General features: G+C 32.1%; 1 protein-coding gene across 1 annotated transcript in view; it reads right to left on the bottom strand.

Moving 5' to 3' along the window:
* Positions 1-206: 206 nt before the first annotated feature.
* LOC148280217 (uncharacterized) overlaps positions 207-18,814 on the bottom strand; it is a 33,433-nt gene continuing 14,825 nt past the window's right edge. Inside the window, exons 5-16 of the mRNA XM_088228727.1 lie at positions 17,999-18,222; positions 14,713-14,815; positions 13,556-13,680; positions 11,892-12,179; positions 10,441-10,725; positions 7,003-7,499; positions 4,665-4,848; positions 3,592-3,790; positions 2,139-2,905; positions 1,851-2,043; positions 932-1,045; positions 207-441 (exon numbers count right to left, since the gene is read on the bottom strand). Coding sequence (XP_088084853.1) covers positions 371-441; positions 932-1,045; positions 1,851-2,043; positions 2,139-2,905; positions 3,592-3,790; positions 4,665-4,848; positions 7,003-7,499; positions 10,441-10,725; positions 11,892-12,179; positions 13,556-13,680; positions 14,713-14,815; positions 17,999-18,222 — 3,050 coding nt within the window. The 3' untranslated portion in view covers positions 207-370. The remainder of the gene's footprint in view (positions 442-931; positions 1,046-1,850; positions 2,044-2,138; positions 2,906-3,591; positions 3,791-4,664; positions 4,849-7,002; positions 7,500-10,440; positions 10,726-11,891; positions 12,180-13,555; positions 13,681-14,712; positions 14,816-17,998; positions 18,223-18,814) is intronic.

Here is an 18,814-nt window from a genome sequence, read left to right as displayed (position 1 = left end):
GTAAAAGATACTGTAGAGTCACTCTTTAAATGTTTTAACTATCACTCTGAAGCCTGACATACTGCTTTCAACTGGCTTAGGGAAGTATTGAGCACAGTTGCTAAAGAAGATTCCTTGACGTTCCAACTACATACGGTATTGATTTATGTTTTGTCCTTTGTAATTTTAGTTGTGTAATAAATATTTCATTTAAAAATTAACTACCGAATTAAACCATAATTTTAATGTCTTTCCTTTAGTTAAAATTTTTCTATATTTAAATAAAAAAATATAACTTTTTATAAAAATACATCGGATATATAACGCGATATAAATAGGTTATTTAGTATGCAGGTGATGTACAATATTCGTTGAAGATATTTTTTCTTCCTTATAGAAGCTCAAATTTCTCTATATTTGTTCCGGTTGCCAAGAGAATGCTTTCAATAGTCATGGGCATTTCTAAAAAAATAAAAATAATAATTATAATTTATTTAAGAATATTTCAAAAAAATAATGTCAAAGAGCTCTACCTAAAAAAATAATATTTTTATTCAGTTTATTTAGTAAAAATAATTCAACTATCACGCCGTTTCCCCGTAAGGGTAAATCAAGAGGTAGAAAGCTACACCAATCATTACATACAGACCTCACTTCCTCTGCATTCATACATATTATTCTCATGCACGCACGTCAATTATTAAAACTTTCGACATGTCCAACTTCAAGTTTAAAAAAATAAAATATTGCCATGTTTTTCTCAGTCTTCCACGTCTTCTACTGGCATTGCAGCACCCAGTTTTGACGACAGTTCTTGTCTCAGATTTACGTTTTGAACGGATTTTAAAATGTATTAACTTATTGTTTATAGTTTTACTGCACATTTGCCTGGGTGGTCGTATTTTGACTGCAGTTAACCTGCTTTCATCTTTTAGAAAAAAAGATTTTTTACCTATATGAAACCACTCTTTGGTAGGAAAACCATTATCCAGTCTGACGGAAGCAATAGCCCGTCTGAGAGCTATTGCAATACCAAAAGCCATGTTAACTGCAGGTTCTCCAGTTGCTAGAATAACATATAATCCATTAAATCACATTATTGATCCGTTAGTAGCACATAATAATAACAATAATAATAATTAAAAAATACAGTTAATAAATGCAGAACTAAAGGCCTCAATATAATACGTTTAGGAAAGACATTATCATTAACAATAATAAAATTAAAGTAGTTGCCGAATACAATATACCAAGGACAAAAAGTCAAACTTGGTAAAAGCATCAGGGCAACGGCGTTGCCAAGAAAAATAAGATTTAGTTGAGCTTCTTTCGGCAAGCTAAAATATATATTTTTAAATATACAAGTTCCTGCATGCTTAAATAGACAATCGTGTATATTACCAGTGGACAGCATACGGAATAGAAACCACGTCTGTGACACATAAAAGTAGTCAGAAACTGAAATGCACGCAACGATTCATGAAAAACTAGATACTCAGTGTATGTCTAAGAGACAGAATAGTTTATTGAAAAATTAGGTGCCTGCCGAATCAGACTCGTGGATATCATGGATTCTAAAGAAAAATTAAAATTGCAGTGGGCAAGACACTCCGCGAGACACCAGAATAATGAAAAGAGAACATCGGCAAACAAAAGAGGTGTTGAAAGGCCACAAAAAAGATGGGCCGACGAAATAGCCTCGATAGAAGGAGTGAAAACGTTTGGTAGAGGCCTATATCCAGCGGTGGAAAGAATAAGTCCCAAGAAAAAGAGTATACGATGTATAGAGCAATTTTTAATTTTCATTATTAGTGTTACAAGCACCACATTAAACATATTTATACATAAATATTACTCAAGATTCACTTTACTTTTGGATCCTAAAATTCCCACTGAATTTCTAGAATTGTGCCTAAATTGCACTCTCAAGTCTACAGGAATATCCTTCATTCCTGGTGGTTTGTATTCCAAGGCATGATTATTTAGCAAAGCTCCCGTGTTAGTATCATAAATCAACTTTTCAGAGGTCCAATATCCCATACCCATTATGAACCCTCCTTCTACCTACAAAATATAAAAAGTTGCATTGTAAATAAATACGAAGAATATTCTGCCATTAAGTGACACGAGGCAGTTATTCATTTATAAAATTTCTATACCTGTCCAATGTCAACTTCTGGGTTCAAGCTTTCTCCCGTGTCTTCCAAAATATCAACCCTTAAAACCTGGTGTTTACCTGTTAAAACATCAATTTCTACTTCTGAAATTGTGACTCCGTAGACATTATAACTGGCTGGTAATCCATTAAGATTCGACGCCATGTACAATGCACTCAAATCCACTCGAGCTACGTACGCCGCTCTCACCAGAGCCACCCACGTAGGGTTATGCAGCACTAGTTTGATTGGTTTCAGGCGCTCTAGAATAATTTTGCAAGCTTTTATGACAGCGTGGCAGCATGATTCACTCGCTATGCTAGCTCCAGTAGGAAAAGTATTAGGAGTGACAAGATTACTGCTCGGTTTGATCTTTATCATTTCAATAGGAATGCCCAAAGTGTACGCGCAGACCTGAGCGACTTTTGTATTGATACCTTGTCCCATCTCTACTCCCCCATGACAAACACTTACAGTTCCATCTCCTTGATAAACCGAAACAAGTGCTGCAAAATTAGAAAGGTTTTTTACGTCATATTTCATTGGTATTATGCTCATACCACGTTTGCGCCAGCGGTTTATTGAATTAAAGGTTTTTATGTTTGCCAATCTAGTGCTGTAGTCCGAGGATGTTTTTAAGGTATCGATGAGTCTTGGAATGGGGCTCAAAATAGTCATATTCTCTAATCGTACTGCTATGGGGTCTTTTCCAATCACAGTTGCAATATGCTCCATTATATTTTCAATCATTGCGCATCCTTCTGTTGATCCTGAATACGAAAACGATTATTTAATAATTACTAAACAATTTACATAAAAAAATTGTAACCTGGTTAAGGCCCAAGACAAAAACTAGCGGGCTGCCGGCGCTAGGTTTTTTTATGCAGGTACTTACACAGTCCCACATCCGGTCTTTCAAAAATTTTACATTTCAAACCGATGTGCGTCCAGCTCAAAGAATTTTCCAAACTGACAAATAAATTATTATGTTATTAGAATGACTTGGTGCGCTGCTGACGGCCGTGTGTCAAAACGTTTTTATAGAGGCAGGTGACTATTGTTCTTAAATATTAGTAAATTTGATTGAATTACAATGAACATTCAATTACTTTGAAGTGGTTTTAATGCATTTACAGTATTAGTAAAATATGGATTGTGAAAGGATTTTTAAACGTCTGTAACAGGCGTACGAAACACGACAGAAAAGGCATTTACGCAAGTTATAACCTAGATTTCTGCATTTGTTTTTCATAGTATTAAAAAAATAGTAATTAAAATAACTGTAAATCTTAGATATTGACTAAACTATCCGTATGAGATTAACAGTTCAATCATCAGTAATATTATTTCTGTAGTAGCCATGAGAAATGATGTTTCTAATATCAAACCCCTAAGAGTTCACGTTTTTGTAAGATTAAATTTACAAAGAGAATTGCAATACTTTCTTTCACTATACCTGGAGCTCGACACCAAGTGTTGGAAGGTGCATCGGTGATGGCAGCATTGCATTGAACAAACCACCTTTCGAACTTGTAGCAATTGTAGAAGGATGTCAGAGTGAAAACAGCTATTATGTTTTCATTACGAGAACTTCCTTTATCGTTGTATAAGATGTTTTTCAAATATTGAATTTTTCCATTGTTATCAACGCCGACCTGTAAAATCATGTAAACACGTGGTTAAGACCTATAATCTACGATTGTATTTTTCAAAATAAATGCAATTGTTTGAGTTGCTGTTTTGATGCCATAAGACTTTATGACTACTCTTAGGTAAAAATCCTGAAAAAGTATAGTAAAGATAAGTCCACCTCGTTGGGTAGTGTTCACGTTCACCTTCCATGCTCGAGGTCCTGTATTCCATTACCTGCAGAGTGGACGTGAAATATTTGTTTTGAAGGTGCAACACTACATATTTCATTGATTTTGGACTGGCACCTGAAGCATAAGACTGATCACCATATCTTCCATGTAACAAAAACGATATAAAAATGCTGCGATTGAATAGCCAATGCAATATTTCGTGCACGACAATGCAACAATAATGATATTTGACTTTCTGTATTCGCCTTCTAAACGATATTTTTCATCTATGAATGTGGGTATGTCAAGTTATCTTATGGGTAAAATCAAGTACTTACTTTAAACATTATCTTGGTTAACAGGACCTTGATTTACATCTGCCTACGGGTATAAATATATAGTTTTACATTGATGTCAATAATTACTGTTGCAATCTTTGTCACCCGTCGCTGCTAGACAAAAACTGTCGTGTCACCTATATTGTTCATCCAATCGCGCCAGTGAGGTGCCTCGAGGCTCGCTGCTGAAGGCCTTCCGCCCTACGCATATCGGTGCAGCGTCTTCAACAGTGTCAAGCTTCAGGATAGCCACTGCACTTGCTCTATCTGCACCTGCGGAGAACATTCGTTTCCCCACCAACATGTTTTTAAGTAAAAACACTGTTGTTAAAAAAATACATCGATATCTTAATACGTCGAAGAATAAGCTTTATTATTTAAGAACTTACTTCATAGTCAGAAGCACAAGGCATGCGTTTTCCGATGGAAAGCATATTGGTTTCTAAGGGTAACACCATTCTTGCAGGCCTTTGGAGTTTACTAGCGACCAACGCACATGCCGTGTCAACTTGCATACTGCGGGTTAACTTAATTCCATATCCACCGCCAAGTCTACGAACCGTCATATTGATGCTGAAATAAACAAACGTTTCAATGAAGAAGAAAAAAAAATTGAAGGAGGAGTATTTTTATTTATCTTGGCAAAATCCAGAAAGGGTTGATATCCGATATTATCAAATACAAAAAGATTTGAATATGTCATCGGGTCAATGCCAAAGTCGCAAATATGCAAAAACATCATTTTGAGATATTGAGGTTTGAAGTTAAGAACTGGTGTCATAAATCTATTTATATTGTTTCTAAACTACCTTCAGATAGTTAAATATTTTAAAATCTATTATTTAAGATGACTTATTTAATAATGAATGTTTTTAGCATTTGACTAGATTTTCATCACATTGTTGATTTTGGGATTGAAAAATTTGTTGGAAATACATTATTTATAGAGCGAAAAAAAACTTCCTGAAGCAGCTCCCTATAATCTAGTAGCCTCGGCATCTTTGTGCTAAAAGAAGGTTATCCAAATAGTACATAATATGTACTTCATTGGATTTAAGAAAAAGAGGGATGTGAATTCTTCATTGACTGGGATTGAATTGATTGGACATGATCGATTTTGTGCCAAAATAAAGGGGTTTTTTTAAAGCAGTGAATTTTTTTTATAGTTTCCAGACCTGTGTACCAGACCAAACTTATAAAAAGGCCATGGAAATAGCAAAAAGCTTCATTTGGTATTCATAGAGCTGGAAAAGAGCAAGACCACAGAATGCGTTAAGATGGTTTATTCGGATGAAAATACATTCAATAAATAAAAAGGGAATAATAATACATCAACTCTTCTCCCTAGTTGGTCTCTCATGACTGAGGATCGTGACCACCATGTCTGTTTTTAAAATGTCGTCCTTCACTTGTCTTAGCATTGCGCATTTCTGAGAGCTGTTTAAAAAAAAGATCTTGCTGCAGCATTTATATGGTCTAACTAGCGCAACGTGACTTCGCTCGTCCTCTTTCACTCTTTGAGTTGCTGACCAAAACAAGTTTCTCTAGACAGTCTCCTTCTCTTCTTGCGAGGTGACCAAAATATCGTAGAATTCTTCTGAGGCATATGATCGAAAGTCTAAAGTTCCTGAAGAATGGAGGCATTGGCGCATCTGGCTGTCTAAAATATTCTTAGCACACGCCTCCAGCACCACATCTCAAAAGCATCTATCATGTTGCGTCCTTTCGCCCATTATTGCTTCAGAATTTTATATTTTAGTTATGAGGGAGATCTAAAGAAACTTCAAATAATACAAAACAAAGCGATGAGGATAATATTCAGATGTAGGAGATGCACAAAAGTTAAGAAAATGATTGAACTTCTAGATGTTAAGATAATTGATCAAAGAATCAAATTCAATGTTGCTAATGAAATTAACAAAATATTTTTTTTTTTTTTTTTTAAATTTTAAAATCATACAACACAAAGTATTTTACAAGTATAATACAATGTATTACATTTCCAGGATTTACAACAACTCAATTCGGGACATAAATAATATTGACATTTAGAAAATAATACATATTGAGAACAACAAAGAAATAAAGCAAGTTTAGCACCTTTATAACTAAATATAGCACAACAATATAAACGCCTAAAACATTTTCTTACACAGGCAGAATAAATATATTAAAAAAAACGCTTTTAAGAATAGAAAAAAAGTAAATATTTCCGAGATATTTTCAAAACAAACTAAAAAATAATGAGTTTTTCATAACTATGCAACAAGAGAATCTAAAAAAATAAGACTAGAAAAGAAATCAAAAGCAATGTCCTAGAACTGCCTTATGTACAAGGGAATAAAGTTATTTGAGGAAATGCCAAAAAGCATAAAAAATGAAAAAAATGTAAATATATTTCAAATAAAACGTCAAGAGTATATCTGTAAAAAATACTAAATAAAAATAAAGAAATATATGGTAAATACTGAATATACATAGGTTAATATGAGTGTAAATATTGAACAGTTTAAATATTATAAATTAGGATAGTAAATGTACAATAGTGATAAATAATGTTAGAATAAGTATAGATGTAAATATTGTGCTGTAAATATAATAAACAAGACTTTGTTTCTCATATAACTAAATAAAATAAATAATACAAAAAAAATTAATATAAAATAACAAAAATTGAAAATACGAAAGACATCAATTTAAGGATAAATAATAGAAGCATTCAAATACCTGTTAGCAGGTACACCTAACATTTCAGAAATTGCAAGTTGAGATTGGTCCATCCACTGCGTTGAAGGGTAAACATTCAATCCATCTTCAACAGGTAGACAAACACAAGTTAGAGTTTCCATTGTATAATGGTATTGGCCATAAACATCAAAAGACCCTTTCAAAACGTGTTTGACATTCAAACCTTTGTCAATAGGGCGCACTGTTATATTTTCCACAGTTCTTTCCTTAGCTAAAGGAGACTTCAGTACATCTCTGACAGTAATGAGTGGTGGTGTTGTTACGATATTTTTGTATGTGACTTTTACTAGTTCGGCTGCAACTTTGGCATTTCTTTCAGTTTCTGCAACAATTATAGCAACAGGTTGTCCATAAAAAACGATTTTATTACTTGCCAAGATTTCTTCAGCTACTGGTGTCAATACGTTATTTGGGGTGAAAGAATTCTTCCCGGGTATATCTTTTGCAGTGAAAATTGCAATTACGCCTTCTAGTTCCTAAAAGAAAAAAAACGCCTTAGTTACAGTTTAAAACAACATAAATATACCCACACAAAGACTGCAAGAGTAATAGAATAAATTCAAAATGATCAACACAGCGGTCACAACTAAGTATTTAATATCATTCAACAGTATATATTGAGAACGGTAGTGGTTACACAAATAAATAGAGACATTTACCCAAGCGTCAACCGCAACCTTAGTATAAGATACTCCAATAGGGATCTGATATTAAGTGAAGGGGTCAACACTGTTCTGGCATCGAGACAACAATATTACGTTGGCAAGAGGGTCCATATCTTTTTGCCAGAATCGTAGAAAGACGGGAATGTTGTCAAGTTGCGGAAGGTGTTGACCTCGCTCTTTTATGACATTGGTCGTAGGGAGTCAGAAAAATTGATACATGCCGCGGATTGGAAATTCTTACTGGATGTCGAAAATAAAATATGAAAATAAATAATAATTTTTAAAAAATATGTAAACAAATGGCAATCATGAAGTTTTGCATTATAAATAAATTGTCTATGTTTTATAAATATATGTATGTTTATACGCAGTCGAGTGCACAGAGTTTTCAACTAGGGTAGGCAGTAGAAAAAAGTACGTTTTATATAGTATAAGTACCTAATCAATCATACCAAACAGTTTCCTTCACTAGTCACATTAGTTTGAATCATTATGCTGTATGTAGCTAATATTGAAGTTAAATTCCTGACGATGAGGTAGTAACCTCGAAACCGGTCGAAGTGTAATTTTAAAAAAAATAAGTGGTTTATACAAATTTATAAACAAATAAGTGTAAAATGTCATACCACAAAGTGAAAAATGTTTTTGATAACAATAATATTGAAATTACCTAAGCTACATCAAATATCCAAATAAATGCTAAATTTAAATAATGTATTTCTTATTTTTAATATAATTTATATTATATATTACTACGAAATCCTTTTTTAAATATTTTTATATTTTCATTTATTACGGTTGCTACACTCGAAATTAAATAATTTTGGGCTCTATTTGATATTTTCGTAAATGCACTACTAGATAATTGCAAGTGATTTTCCGAGAAACCGACATATTTAGCTAGCAAATCAATAAGTTCCAAAAATTATCTCTTTTATTATTATTTTTTAATTAAACGCGAAACAAAAATACTATCGATTGTATAATTATAACAGAAACCAATTTGAGGTTATTTATTCGACATGACTGTCTTTTATTAAATAATAATATAAAAAAACGCTAGATGTCAGTAACGTATTCGTTTGTTCTTTCTAAAACCATGTACCTACCAACGTTCAAAAAGCACTGCCTACTAGCTTACACATACACGCGTAATTACAACTGAAATAAAACCCACAAATACACATTTCGTTACCGCATCGCGTTATGTTCCTTTGGTAGAAAAAGGCATTTGTAGTTCGTGTTTCTCCCGACCCAGGCCGATAGCGGCGCGCTGATCGGTACAATGTATTATATACTAACTATTTCTGGCGCGTTTTTCAAATTTTTAAAATAGTTAATAACATTTTTGATATTATTTTTTGCTATTATTTTAATAAAATTCTAGTAGGGTAGGTACTGCTTATGTGACTTTATGGAACGCACGCCACTGTGTATACGCATGGGTGTATGTACATGTAGGTGTATATATATATATGTTTGTATATATATATATATGTGTGTATGTGTGTATGTGTGGGTGTATATTTTATTTTATTTTATTTTTATTTTATTAATTTTTCACTTCCATAAGGCTTTTACATACATGCAAGTTTTATAAAACATGAGTATATAAACAACAAAAAAAACACAATATAAAGCAATAAAAGATAGAACAGTGTTTACAAGTAAAGTTGGTATAAAAAAAAAAGATGAGTATATAAACAACATAAATTATGTATGTGCATTAAAATGTGTACACGAGTAAGTTTATATTTTATTAGTCTGTGCTTTCTGTTAACTTGTAAACTATTATCATGTATTAAAATGTAATTGCCTAGCTTGGAACGGGGTTTGTACCCTTGTTGGCTGGGAAAATTGAACATAAAATTGTATATATGAGAAAATGTACAAATAAATAAATAAATAAATGTATCTTTAAAAAATAAAGAACCAAGTTTTGTAAAATAAAACATCTTTGAACCAATGGAAGACTTTGACAATTAGTTTAATGTTTTTTTTCATATTTTACATTATTTACAATATTTTGAGTTTGTCCAAATTTTTGTAGACAAGGACTGGATTTAACTCCCTGGGGAGCTGTTTATATTAAAATATTACAACAGAGATGAAGAACATTTGAGAGAAGGTAATATGGAAGTCTAGGCATCTACAGGGCTTATGACCTGTCAATGGCTGGTTTAAGTGGCCACTTTACACACTGTGTAACATTCACCATTCTGCCTATATTTGAACATCCATAATTCTTCAATTCTTTCATCTGTCAAACATCAACAGATGAAAGAATTGAAGAATTATGGATGTTCAAATATAGGCAGAATGGTGAATGTTACACAGTGTGTAAAGTGGCCACTTAAACCAGCCATTGACAGGTCATAAGCCCTGTAGATGCCTAGACTTCCATATTACCTTCTCTCAAATGTTCTTCATCTCTGTTGTAATATTTTTTACATTATTTGTTAAATTTATATATTACGTTTCTACAGTAATAAAGCACATACTAACTTTGCTTTTTCATTAAAAAAAGTGAGGTTTCTTTCTTAAGCAGAAGATAAATGAATTATTATTTTTGTTTAAACTAGAGTTTGATCATGCATCATCTCATAATTGAAAAGTTTAACGAAGTTGTTGCAGCTAATTAACTTTGAGGGATAAGATAAGGTTGTAGGGCAAACATTTTTTGTGATCAATAAAAACCGTCAAGAGTTTACGACTAGATGAATCAAACTGTTAAAAGGAAAAAAAAACTTACTAATGCTTCATTCGTAAATATTGTATCAATATATCCGCTGCAAATGGTTGAAACTACAAAAGCAGCATACACTTCCCCAGGTTGGCATGGGATATCGTTGACATATTTTGCCTCTCCCGAACATTGTATTAACGCCTCTAATTTCTGCACAGGCTGCCCAACGGGAGCCTTAGATTTGATGATGTCATATTTTTGCACCCCACTTGACACTGGTCTATCGTACTTTGTGCCACCACTCTTGTATTTGTCGTTCACAAAATTAGGAGGACTTATGCTTAAAATTGTCTAAAAAAAATCACAAAAATATATTAACTTTATAATTCTTAATAATTGTGTTTTATGCATTAATTTCAGCAAGTGTTGCTACGTAAATAACCCCAAAATTGTTTAAATGTCATCCGGTTTTGTCGTTAAAGTCCGTTATTTGACGGAAAATTAAATTTATTTAATTCCTTGCGATATTAAATCCTCTCAAATTTCTTCTTTTTCTTACTACTGTCTCTTTTTTGTTATCCTTCTTCCCACTAAAAATATTAAATGCCTCGGTGTTCATCGCATCTTGTGTAAAGTGGCCACTTAAACCAGCCAATGACAGATCATAAGCCCTGTAGATACCTACAGTTCCATATTCTCTTTTCTAAGGTATTCTACATCCCTGTTGTAATTTGTTAATCTTAATGACTCCCGAGGGGGCGAAATCCAGTCTTTTGTCTACAAACATTTGGACAAACTCAAATATTGTAATAAAAACCATCTGATCCGGGAAGTAGTTTAAAAAATGGAAAATTGTTTTCAGGCGCTTCCTAGTATGTGAAATTATTCAGTCAGATGAATCTCTTCACAACAATAAAGGTTTCAGCTCTTTAACTTCACTAAAATCAACAAATGGAAGAAATGAAGAAATATGGATTTTTAAACATAGGCAAAATGGTGAATGTTACACAGTGTGTAAAGAGGCCACTTAAACCAGCCAATGACAGGTCATAAGCCCTGTAGATGCCTAGACTTCCATATTCCCTTTTCTAAGGTATTCTCTATCCCTGTTGTAATTTATTAACAGTTTAAATTAGTTATAAGTGAAAAAAGCAGAGTGTGTTTTCTATAAATAACAGTACAGCAATTATAAAGTGTATATGAGCATAAGGACCGTGTCCTACAAGATGGACTGACCAAATAAAGGAATTTACTATGTCTTCATGAAGCGCTGCTCTCATTTTCACCCAACCCAGATGGGAGGAATGAAGGCCTATTACAACTAGTTCCTGACATATATAAAGTCCATGACTCTGCATTAAGTAAAAAAAATAAACCAAGGCGTCGGTGAATATGTAGACGTGCATGTTAGTGTAATAAATGTCCCAATGTCATAAAAATGACAATAAGTGGTTATGTACAATGTCTTATTGATTACATAAATGCCTCAGTTTATACAAATTAAGTTTTTTACTTGCCTTGTAGAACAATCCAATTGCCAACTTTTTTCTGTATTCTGGAGAAAGCATTAACGGATTCACCGTAGGAAATATTTCATCACTCAAGCTTTGAACTGCGAGCTTGAATACGTTATTTTGGGAGATATTCTTTCCGACCAGAAAATTCTCAGTTTGCTTCGCATGGATAAAGTCTTTGTCTATTCCTCCATACACTATTCTGGCTTGAAGAACGATACCATTAGTGTCATTTTTCAACAAAAACCCTGCGTTTACTATAGCTTTACTGTTTTGGGCCCTCATCATAATCTGGAAGGTATTGATCATGTTTTTGGTTACTAATTACTTTGAAGAAATTTTTAAAGACAACCGATGTTAGGAAGAAACGATGCAATCAGTGATATCTTACAAAATAGACCAATAAAGGTTATAAATCTAGTCATCTAGTTCAAGTAACATGAGTGCACACAGCTATTACGAGTGAAATATTTGTCTTTTCGCTTAGTCAAATTAAACTTTATCGTTACTGTTTTGGTATGTTCTTGTATTTTAATGCATTAAAATGCAGTTATTAATATTAAAGTACTAGTTTGGGTTTGAGTATCAGTTTATTGCAAACTTCGTGATAGGACAGTGCACTTGTACAACCGGGGTGTATCTTGATAATTTTTGTTGCATTTTGTTCAGTCTAGCCTTCCAGTGCCAGGCCTATGAAACCTTGTAATAAAAAAAACACATTTTAAATAAACATTTCATGTCAAACATCAGGTCAGGAATCGAAACTGAGACATCTTGCATAGTAGGCAAACACGCTGAAATCGCACACCCCCGTCAAAAGTTTTGAATCTCCTGGCAGTCATAATTATTTTTACAACTCACTAATACCTAGACTACACCGGCTAAGTATTCGAAAGGTTATAAATTAATTTGTCTAAAATTTCTTAATATTGTTCTTTATTTACTATTTTTTTTCCTCATGTATCTCTATAGTAATGTATGAACTTATATGAATGTATATGTATGTGCATGTATGTGTATGTGTATGTATATATATGTACATGCATGTGTGTATATGTGTGTGTGTATGTATGCATATGCATGTGTATGTACGTGTGTATGTTTTCATATGTAAATTTATTAAATATTTTTCTATGTAGCCATATACCTATGTTGGTACATTTTCTTAATTTAAACTAAATTTACATACTTATGTTTCACTGCTGCACTTGCATGTAATTTATAATAAATATAAAAGCCCGTAGGGCTTGTAAATTAATAAATAAAAAGTGCTCTAAGTAAAAACAACTGTATGATGAGCTAAGTATTGTATTTAATTGAATTCGGAACGTAATATAATGTGCCAAACTGATATAGCTTAAAATTTTATAAAAATCGCATACGATTGAAAATGGTACTCAATCTAACGTGATATTTATTAACGAATTAGCATATTTATAAAATTTCAAAATTAACATATTTTTGATAAATAATTGTTGTTATTAAATACGTTTGACAGTATGATTGTATTGAGTACATTGTTTTATATTGATCTGCGGTCAAAAGTTGCCAATGTCAAAATCTTCATGGCGTTTTTCTCAACTTGACGCATTTAGACTTGTGGCACTCTATACGGGGGGGGGGGGAGGTGCAAAATTCTCCATGTACTTACGTTATAATATTATTACCTTATGACTGTCATAAATGTAGTCGGATAATGGTGGTAGATTCACGCTTTTAATAATCTTGCCAACCATGTCAGTTTTCAAGAATTGCAGTAGCGTCATAACGAATAATGATCCATCCGGCTGAACTGTAAAATAAGATACACTTGACTAGTGTTGATTTAAAGGTGTAATGATTCTCATTCGATTATTCTATGACTAAATAAGGCTAGTTGAAACTGAAACACAAACGTTACATTTTTAAGTACTGATTATTTACTAGATTGAGTTTGTCGGCTGGCATTTCTTGATGGAACTGTATTTTAATTATAATAATAAAAATACACATAGGATGCTTTTATTCCACTTTTCCTCACTCACCAGTCTGACAATGTCGGTCACAACGAAACCCAGTCATTAGGAAAACTTATACGGACTTTTATTACTATATTTATTATTGAATTATTATACTAAAATAGTCCATCGACTGCAATATTCATTTTTGTTATTTTTTTGACCTCTCGATTATAGTTATACTTAAATAAATATAAATAAATATACAATAAAATTGTTACTTTTGTAATAAGACCTAAATGCTAAATTTGATTCAGGATCAGCTGGACAAGAATTAAAAATATGTTTTTTTTTCTCTTTCTACTCGGTATTTGCTATGTTTTTTTTTTAAATATGCTTTTTTCTATACACATACATTCATTTTTTACTGTGACTTTACAAATGTTTCTTAGTATGTATTCTGTTTTTATTTCGCATTTTACTGAGTTTCAAAATATTTTTATGGACATATTTATATATTTTTAATGGTTTTTACTATGTTTTCACAACATTTATTACTTTGTTTTAATTATGTTTTTGCTTCGTTTTTTTACTACATTTTTACTATCTTTTTACTACATTTTTTTCCTTGTTTTGACTCCATCTTTTACTTTGTTTTTCACTTTGTCCTGTATCTTTATAACTGTTTCTATATATTGATTACTATTTTTTATATTTTTTGGCTGTCTTAGAACGGGGTAAATACTAGTTAGGCAGTCAAACCAACTTTGTATAAATTATAACTTTGTTCATGTAATGTAATGATAAATAAATAAATAAATGACAAATAAATAAACACAAATCAAAGTATAAAAGGTACTATTAGAAATTAAATGTTACTTATTTACCTATAGTAATGGTTGCTCCAACAGTTTCCAAGATCAGGAATACATCTGATGGGAAATCTGGATGGTCATGTTTTAAAGACAAATTACCAGCAATTGTACCAATCTAAAAGTTGAAAAAAAATCTTCAAACTATACAGTCAATAATGTTTTGAATCAAGTTGTGGTCCCGCGCCTAGTGTTCCGGACTCACGGATCAGAGGTCCGAGGTTCGAACCCCATTCTAACTCAACTTGATTTCCATTTTCTCATAGTGAGTTATTTACAACTCGTTGAAAATGGTCACGCAAATTTTAATATTTGAGCAAATTATAATAAATGAAAAAAAAATACAATTTTAAAAGAATATTAGCTTTCTTATAATTTACACAAATATTTCAATTTTGGTGGCCATTTTCAGCGAGTTGTAAATAGCTCACTATTAGAAAATGGAAATCAAATTGGGGAAGAGTGGGGTTTGAAACTCGGGCCTCTGGCCCGTGAGTCCGCAACACTAGCCACGGGACAGCAACCCGATTCAATACTACAAGAATACTTATATTCCTTAAAAAAAAAAAAAAAGCATAATGATAATAATGATAACATGTAAAACTAACAATATTTTCAGTGTGTATATGGACGAAGGCTGGATTCTACTCTCTCGAGATTGAGATAGTATACAAGTAAAAACTGAGTGTAAAATATGATAGGAAAGTACTGAATACCATTACGAAAAGAAAATTTGAGTACTTTGGGTATGAGATGAGTGGTAGAATATAATATTACAAGTCATTCTACAAGGAAGGATCAAAGGAAGACGCAGTGCAGGAAGAAGGCGCATCTCTTGGCTGAAGAACTTTCGAGACTTGTTCCATTGCAGGACTTAGTTCTTGTTCAGGGCAGCAGCAAACAGTCTTGCTGCGATGATGCCAACCTCCACCGGGGAAGGGAACGATAAGAACAAGGTTTGGATGTGGTGATGTATTTTTTAAAAGTTCTTTCCAAATCCTCTCTTTCCCACGCGGTGACAATACTAATATAGAGGCGTACAACAATAAATCTATGGAACAGAGAATTTGAGGACTAAAAGCTTACTACCAGGAAACTAACTAACTAACTCCGGACCTCGTTTTAACGACCCTACGGACCTTTATTGATTGAACCTTTGGCCCTAAATCGGTAAGGTTCTTAAACACCTAGAATTATTATCCTTTTATGCTTCACAATTTATCTACGTTTTTCGGAGTCATCAAAATGTAATAAACAAAAATCTGACACTCCAAATAATGCTACTAAAACATACACATATATATATATATATATTTGGATATTTTATATAGCGCCGTTTTTGTGAAAATCACCTCATGAACGCAGTACGATAAATAAATATCCCAGCACGTCTTGCAGCTACAGAGCGCATGGACGGTTGGGATTCTAGTTCCTCATCTCCAATTATGATGTATAGAAGCTAGATTACAGCATGAATTGAGCGCATGGACAAAAAGTAATCTAGCCCCTCTTTACATTTTTTTTTGACAGTGAAGTTTAGAGTTTTAGTGATATTTAAAAAAAAAAAAATAATAAACATAGAAGTTAGATTACAACAAGTCTTGCAGCTACTGAGCGCATGGACGGTTATAATTCTGGATCCCATTTACTAAATTTTGATATTTGATAGTTGATAACATTTTAGTCTTGCAGCTACAAAGTGCATGGACGAGTGAAATTCTAGTAACTTAAAATTATTAATAAATTAACAAAAATAAACATTGAGCATAGTAGTAAAATTGTAAAGTGATCATGCTAAAAAGTAAACAATAAAAAACTAAACAGATAAAGCACTTCAACACTATGGATAACATAACAGATAATAATATCCGAAGGGTAGCTTTCGTAGATTTTGGGTAGTCACTAGTCACTGTCGCAGTGTGCAAACACGTGTTGTTTGCTAAATTCCTGGAAAATGGCCCGGTCCACGTGTAGTTACCGGAGGGGGGAAAGATGCCTATTGTTCCAACGACTTTGTATCCATTTTAGTCTGTATTGTTTCGTTATATAATTGGTGTGCAAAATTCCCGCACAATTTTATTTATTTTTTACAATATTATTAGACAAACGTGTGTATGAGAGTGGTTTAAGGATTGACGTATCATTATGTATGTATATTGAAAAGAATATATTCAATATATATAGTGTATAAAATAGATGTTGTATAAAATATCTACATAAAAAGTCCCGTTAGTAAGTGATGTAAATTAAATTGTAAATAAATAATCTTCAGTTAAAAATAATCACAGTCAGCTATCGTCGACTGATACATTGTTAATATTACATGCTAGTAATACTGACAGAAATCCTACAAAAAACGGATCTTTTGCGTTGTTTGTGTAAAAAAGTAACACCAGACGGGCCTTTGACTCTCGCATTTTAGAATAATAATATAATAGATGTGTTCCTAGAATAGAATAGACATAGATTTAGTAAGTTAAGTAAGTCTAACTAAATGTAATTAAATATTTGTATATAACCACTTACCGACTTTTCTATGTCTACCGGTTTCGAGAGGTAACCGTCTCTTCGTCAGGACACCAAGTAAACCAACATGCAAACCAACATGCAAAATCCACTATACACATTCACCATAGTTGTTGCACAAAAATATAAAACTACTGGATGTCGAAAATAAAATATCAAAATAAAGAATAATTAAAAAAAATATATATACAGATGGTAACCATGAAGTTTCGCAGTATAAATAAATTGTCTTTGTTTTATGAATGTATGTATGTGTATGCGTATGGGTGTATGTACGTGTGTGTATATGTGTGTATATATATATGTGTATATATGTGTATGTATATGTATCAAAATGTGTATACGAGTAAGTTTATATTGTATTCGTCTGTGCTCTCTATTAATTTGTTAACTATTATCATGTATTATTAGAATGTAATTGCCTAGCTTGGAACGGGGTATGTACCCTTGTTAGCTGGGCAAAGTGAACGTAAAATTGTATTTTTGATAAAAGGTGTAAATAAATAAACGCGTCATGCATTTTAAAAAGCACATTTACTGATTAGGACAAACATGCTCTGATTAAATTATGAAAATATTCTGTTGTTATAGAATTAATGAAAAAAGTAGAGGGAGATGGAATTCCTGACAAAAAAAACAGGTAAATCTCGAAACCGGTAGACATAGAAAAGTCGGTAAGTGGTTATATATAAATATTTAATAACATTTAGTTAAGTGTTTGACCACAGAGTTAATGCTTTTAATATTAATAATAAGTATGTTTAAGTTTACTTACGTTCCGAACCGGAATATTAGCAACTAGATCCAAATGATCCCGCAGCATGAGGGTGTACTTAAAGTAATCATTTTCTTTGGCAACTTTCTCAAATGTTTTCATAACATCGGTGAGTGTCATGTTCGCTCCAAGAACCAAATCAGCTCCCAACGTAAACGTTCTTAATTCACTCACGGCTGATATGTCAATCATCACACGGGGATCAAATAACCTCGGATAGACACCTACAGTAATAGCATAATAAATGTATTTGGAGACTCGTTAAGCATTTTCAAAAATAATCTCATAGTTTTTGTTTTTTTTAATCATTCTTGATTTTTTAAAAAAAAATCATTTATGATTATTTTTTTTCGGTGTTTTTTTTTTTTAATTTCTTTTTTATTTGTAAATCATATAACACAAAATATTTTACGTTGAATTACATTCCCAGGAGTTACAACAACTCAATTCGGGACATAAATAATATTAACATTTAGAAAATAACACATTTAGAAAATAACACATTTAGAAAATAACACATTTAGAAAATAACATATTTTGTTAATTAAAAAAAATAAATTATTTTGTACTAGTTCAGTTTGTATATATACATACATGTAATTTTTAAACTTTTTATATTTTTCAAATTTTCTTTCTCAGATTGCATAATGTATACATCATTTTGAATTTATTTCTTTGCCTAGTATTATGTTTATTTTGTTATTTTTAAGTATTTTTCATACCCTTTTTAATTTGTAGTATATCAAAATTTAAATTTTTCTGCTTTTGTAAATAATATTATGGTTTAAAATATAAAAAAATCTTTAAATAAATTTG

The sequence above is a fragment of the Micrasema longulum genome, unplaced genomic scaffold (genome assembly GCF_059751315.1).
Source record: "Micrasema longulum isolate JH-2025_06_02 unplaced genomic scaffold, ASM5975131v1 h1tg000605l, whole genome shotgun sequence".
Taxonomy (NCBI): Eukaryota; Metazoa; Arthropoda; class Insecta; order Trichoptera; family Brachycentridae; genus Micrasema; species Micrasema longulum.
Note: the sequence above shows the minus strand (reverse complement) of the source record. Positions and strands in the feature narration are given on the sequence as shown.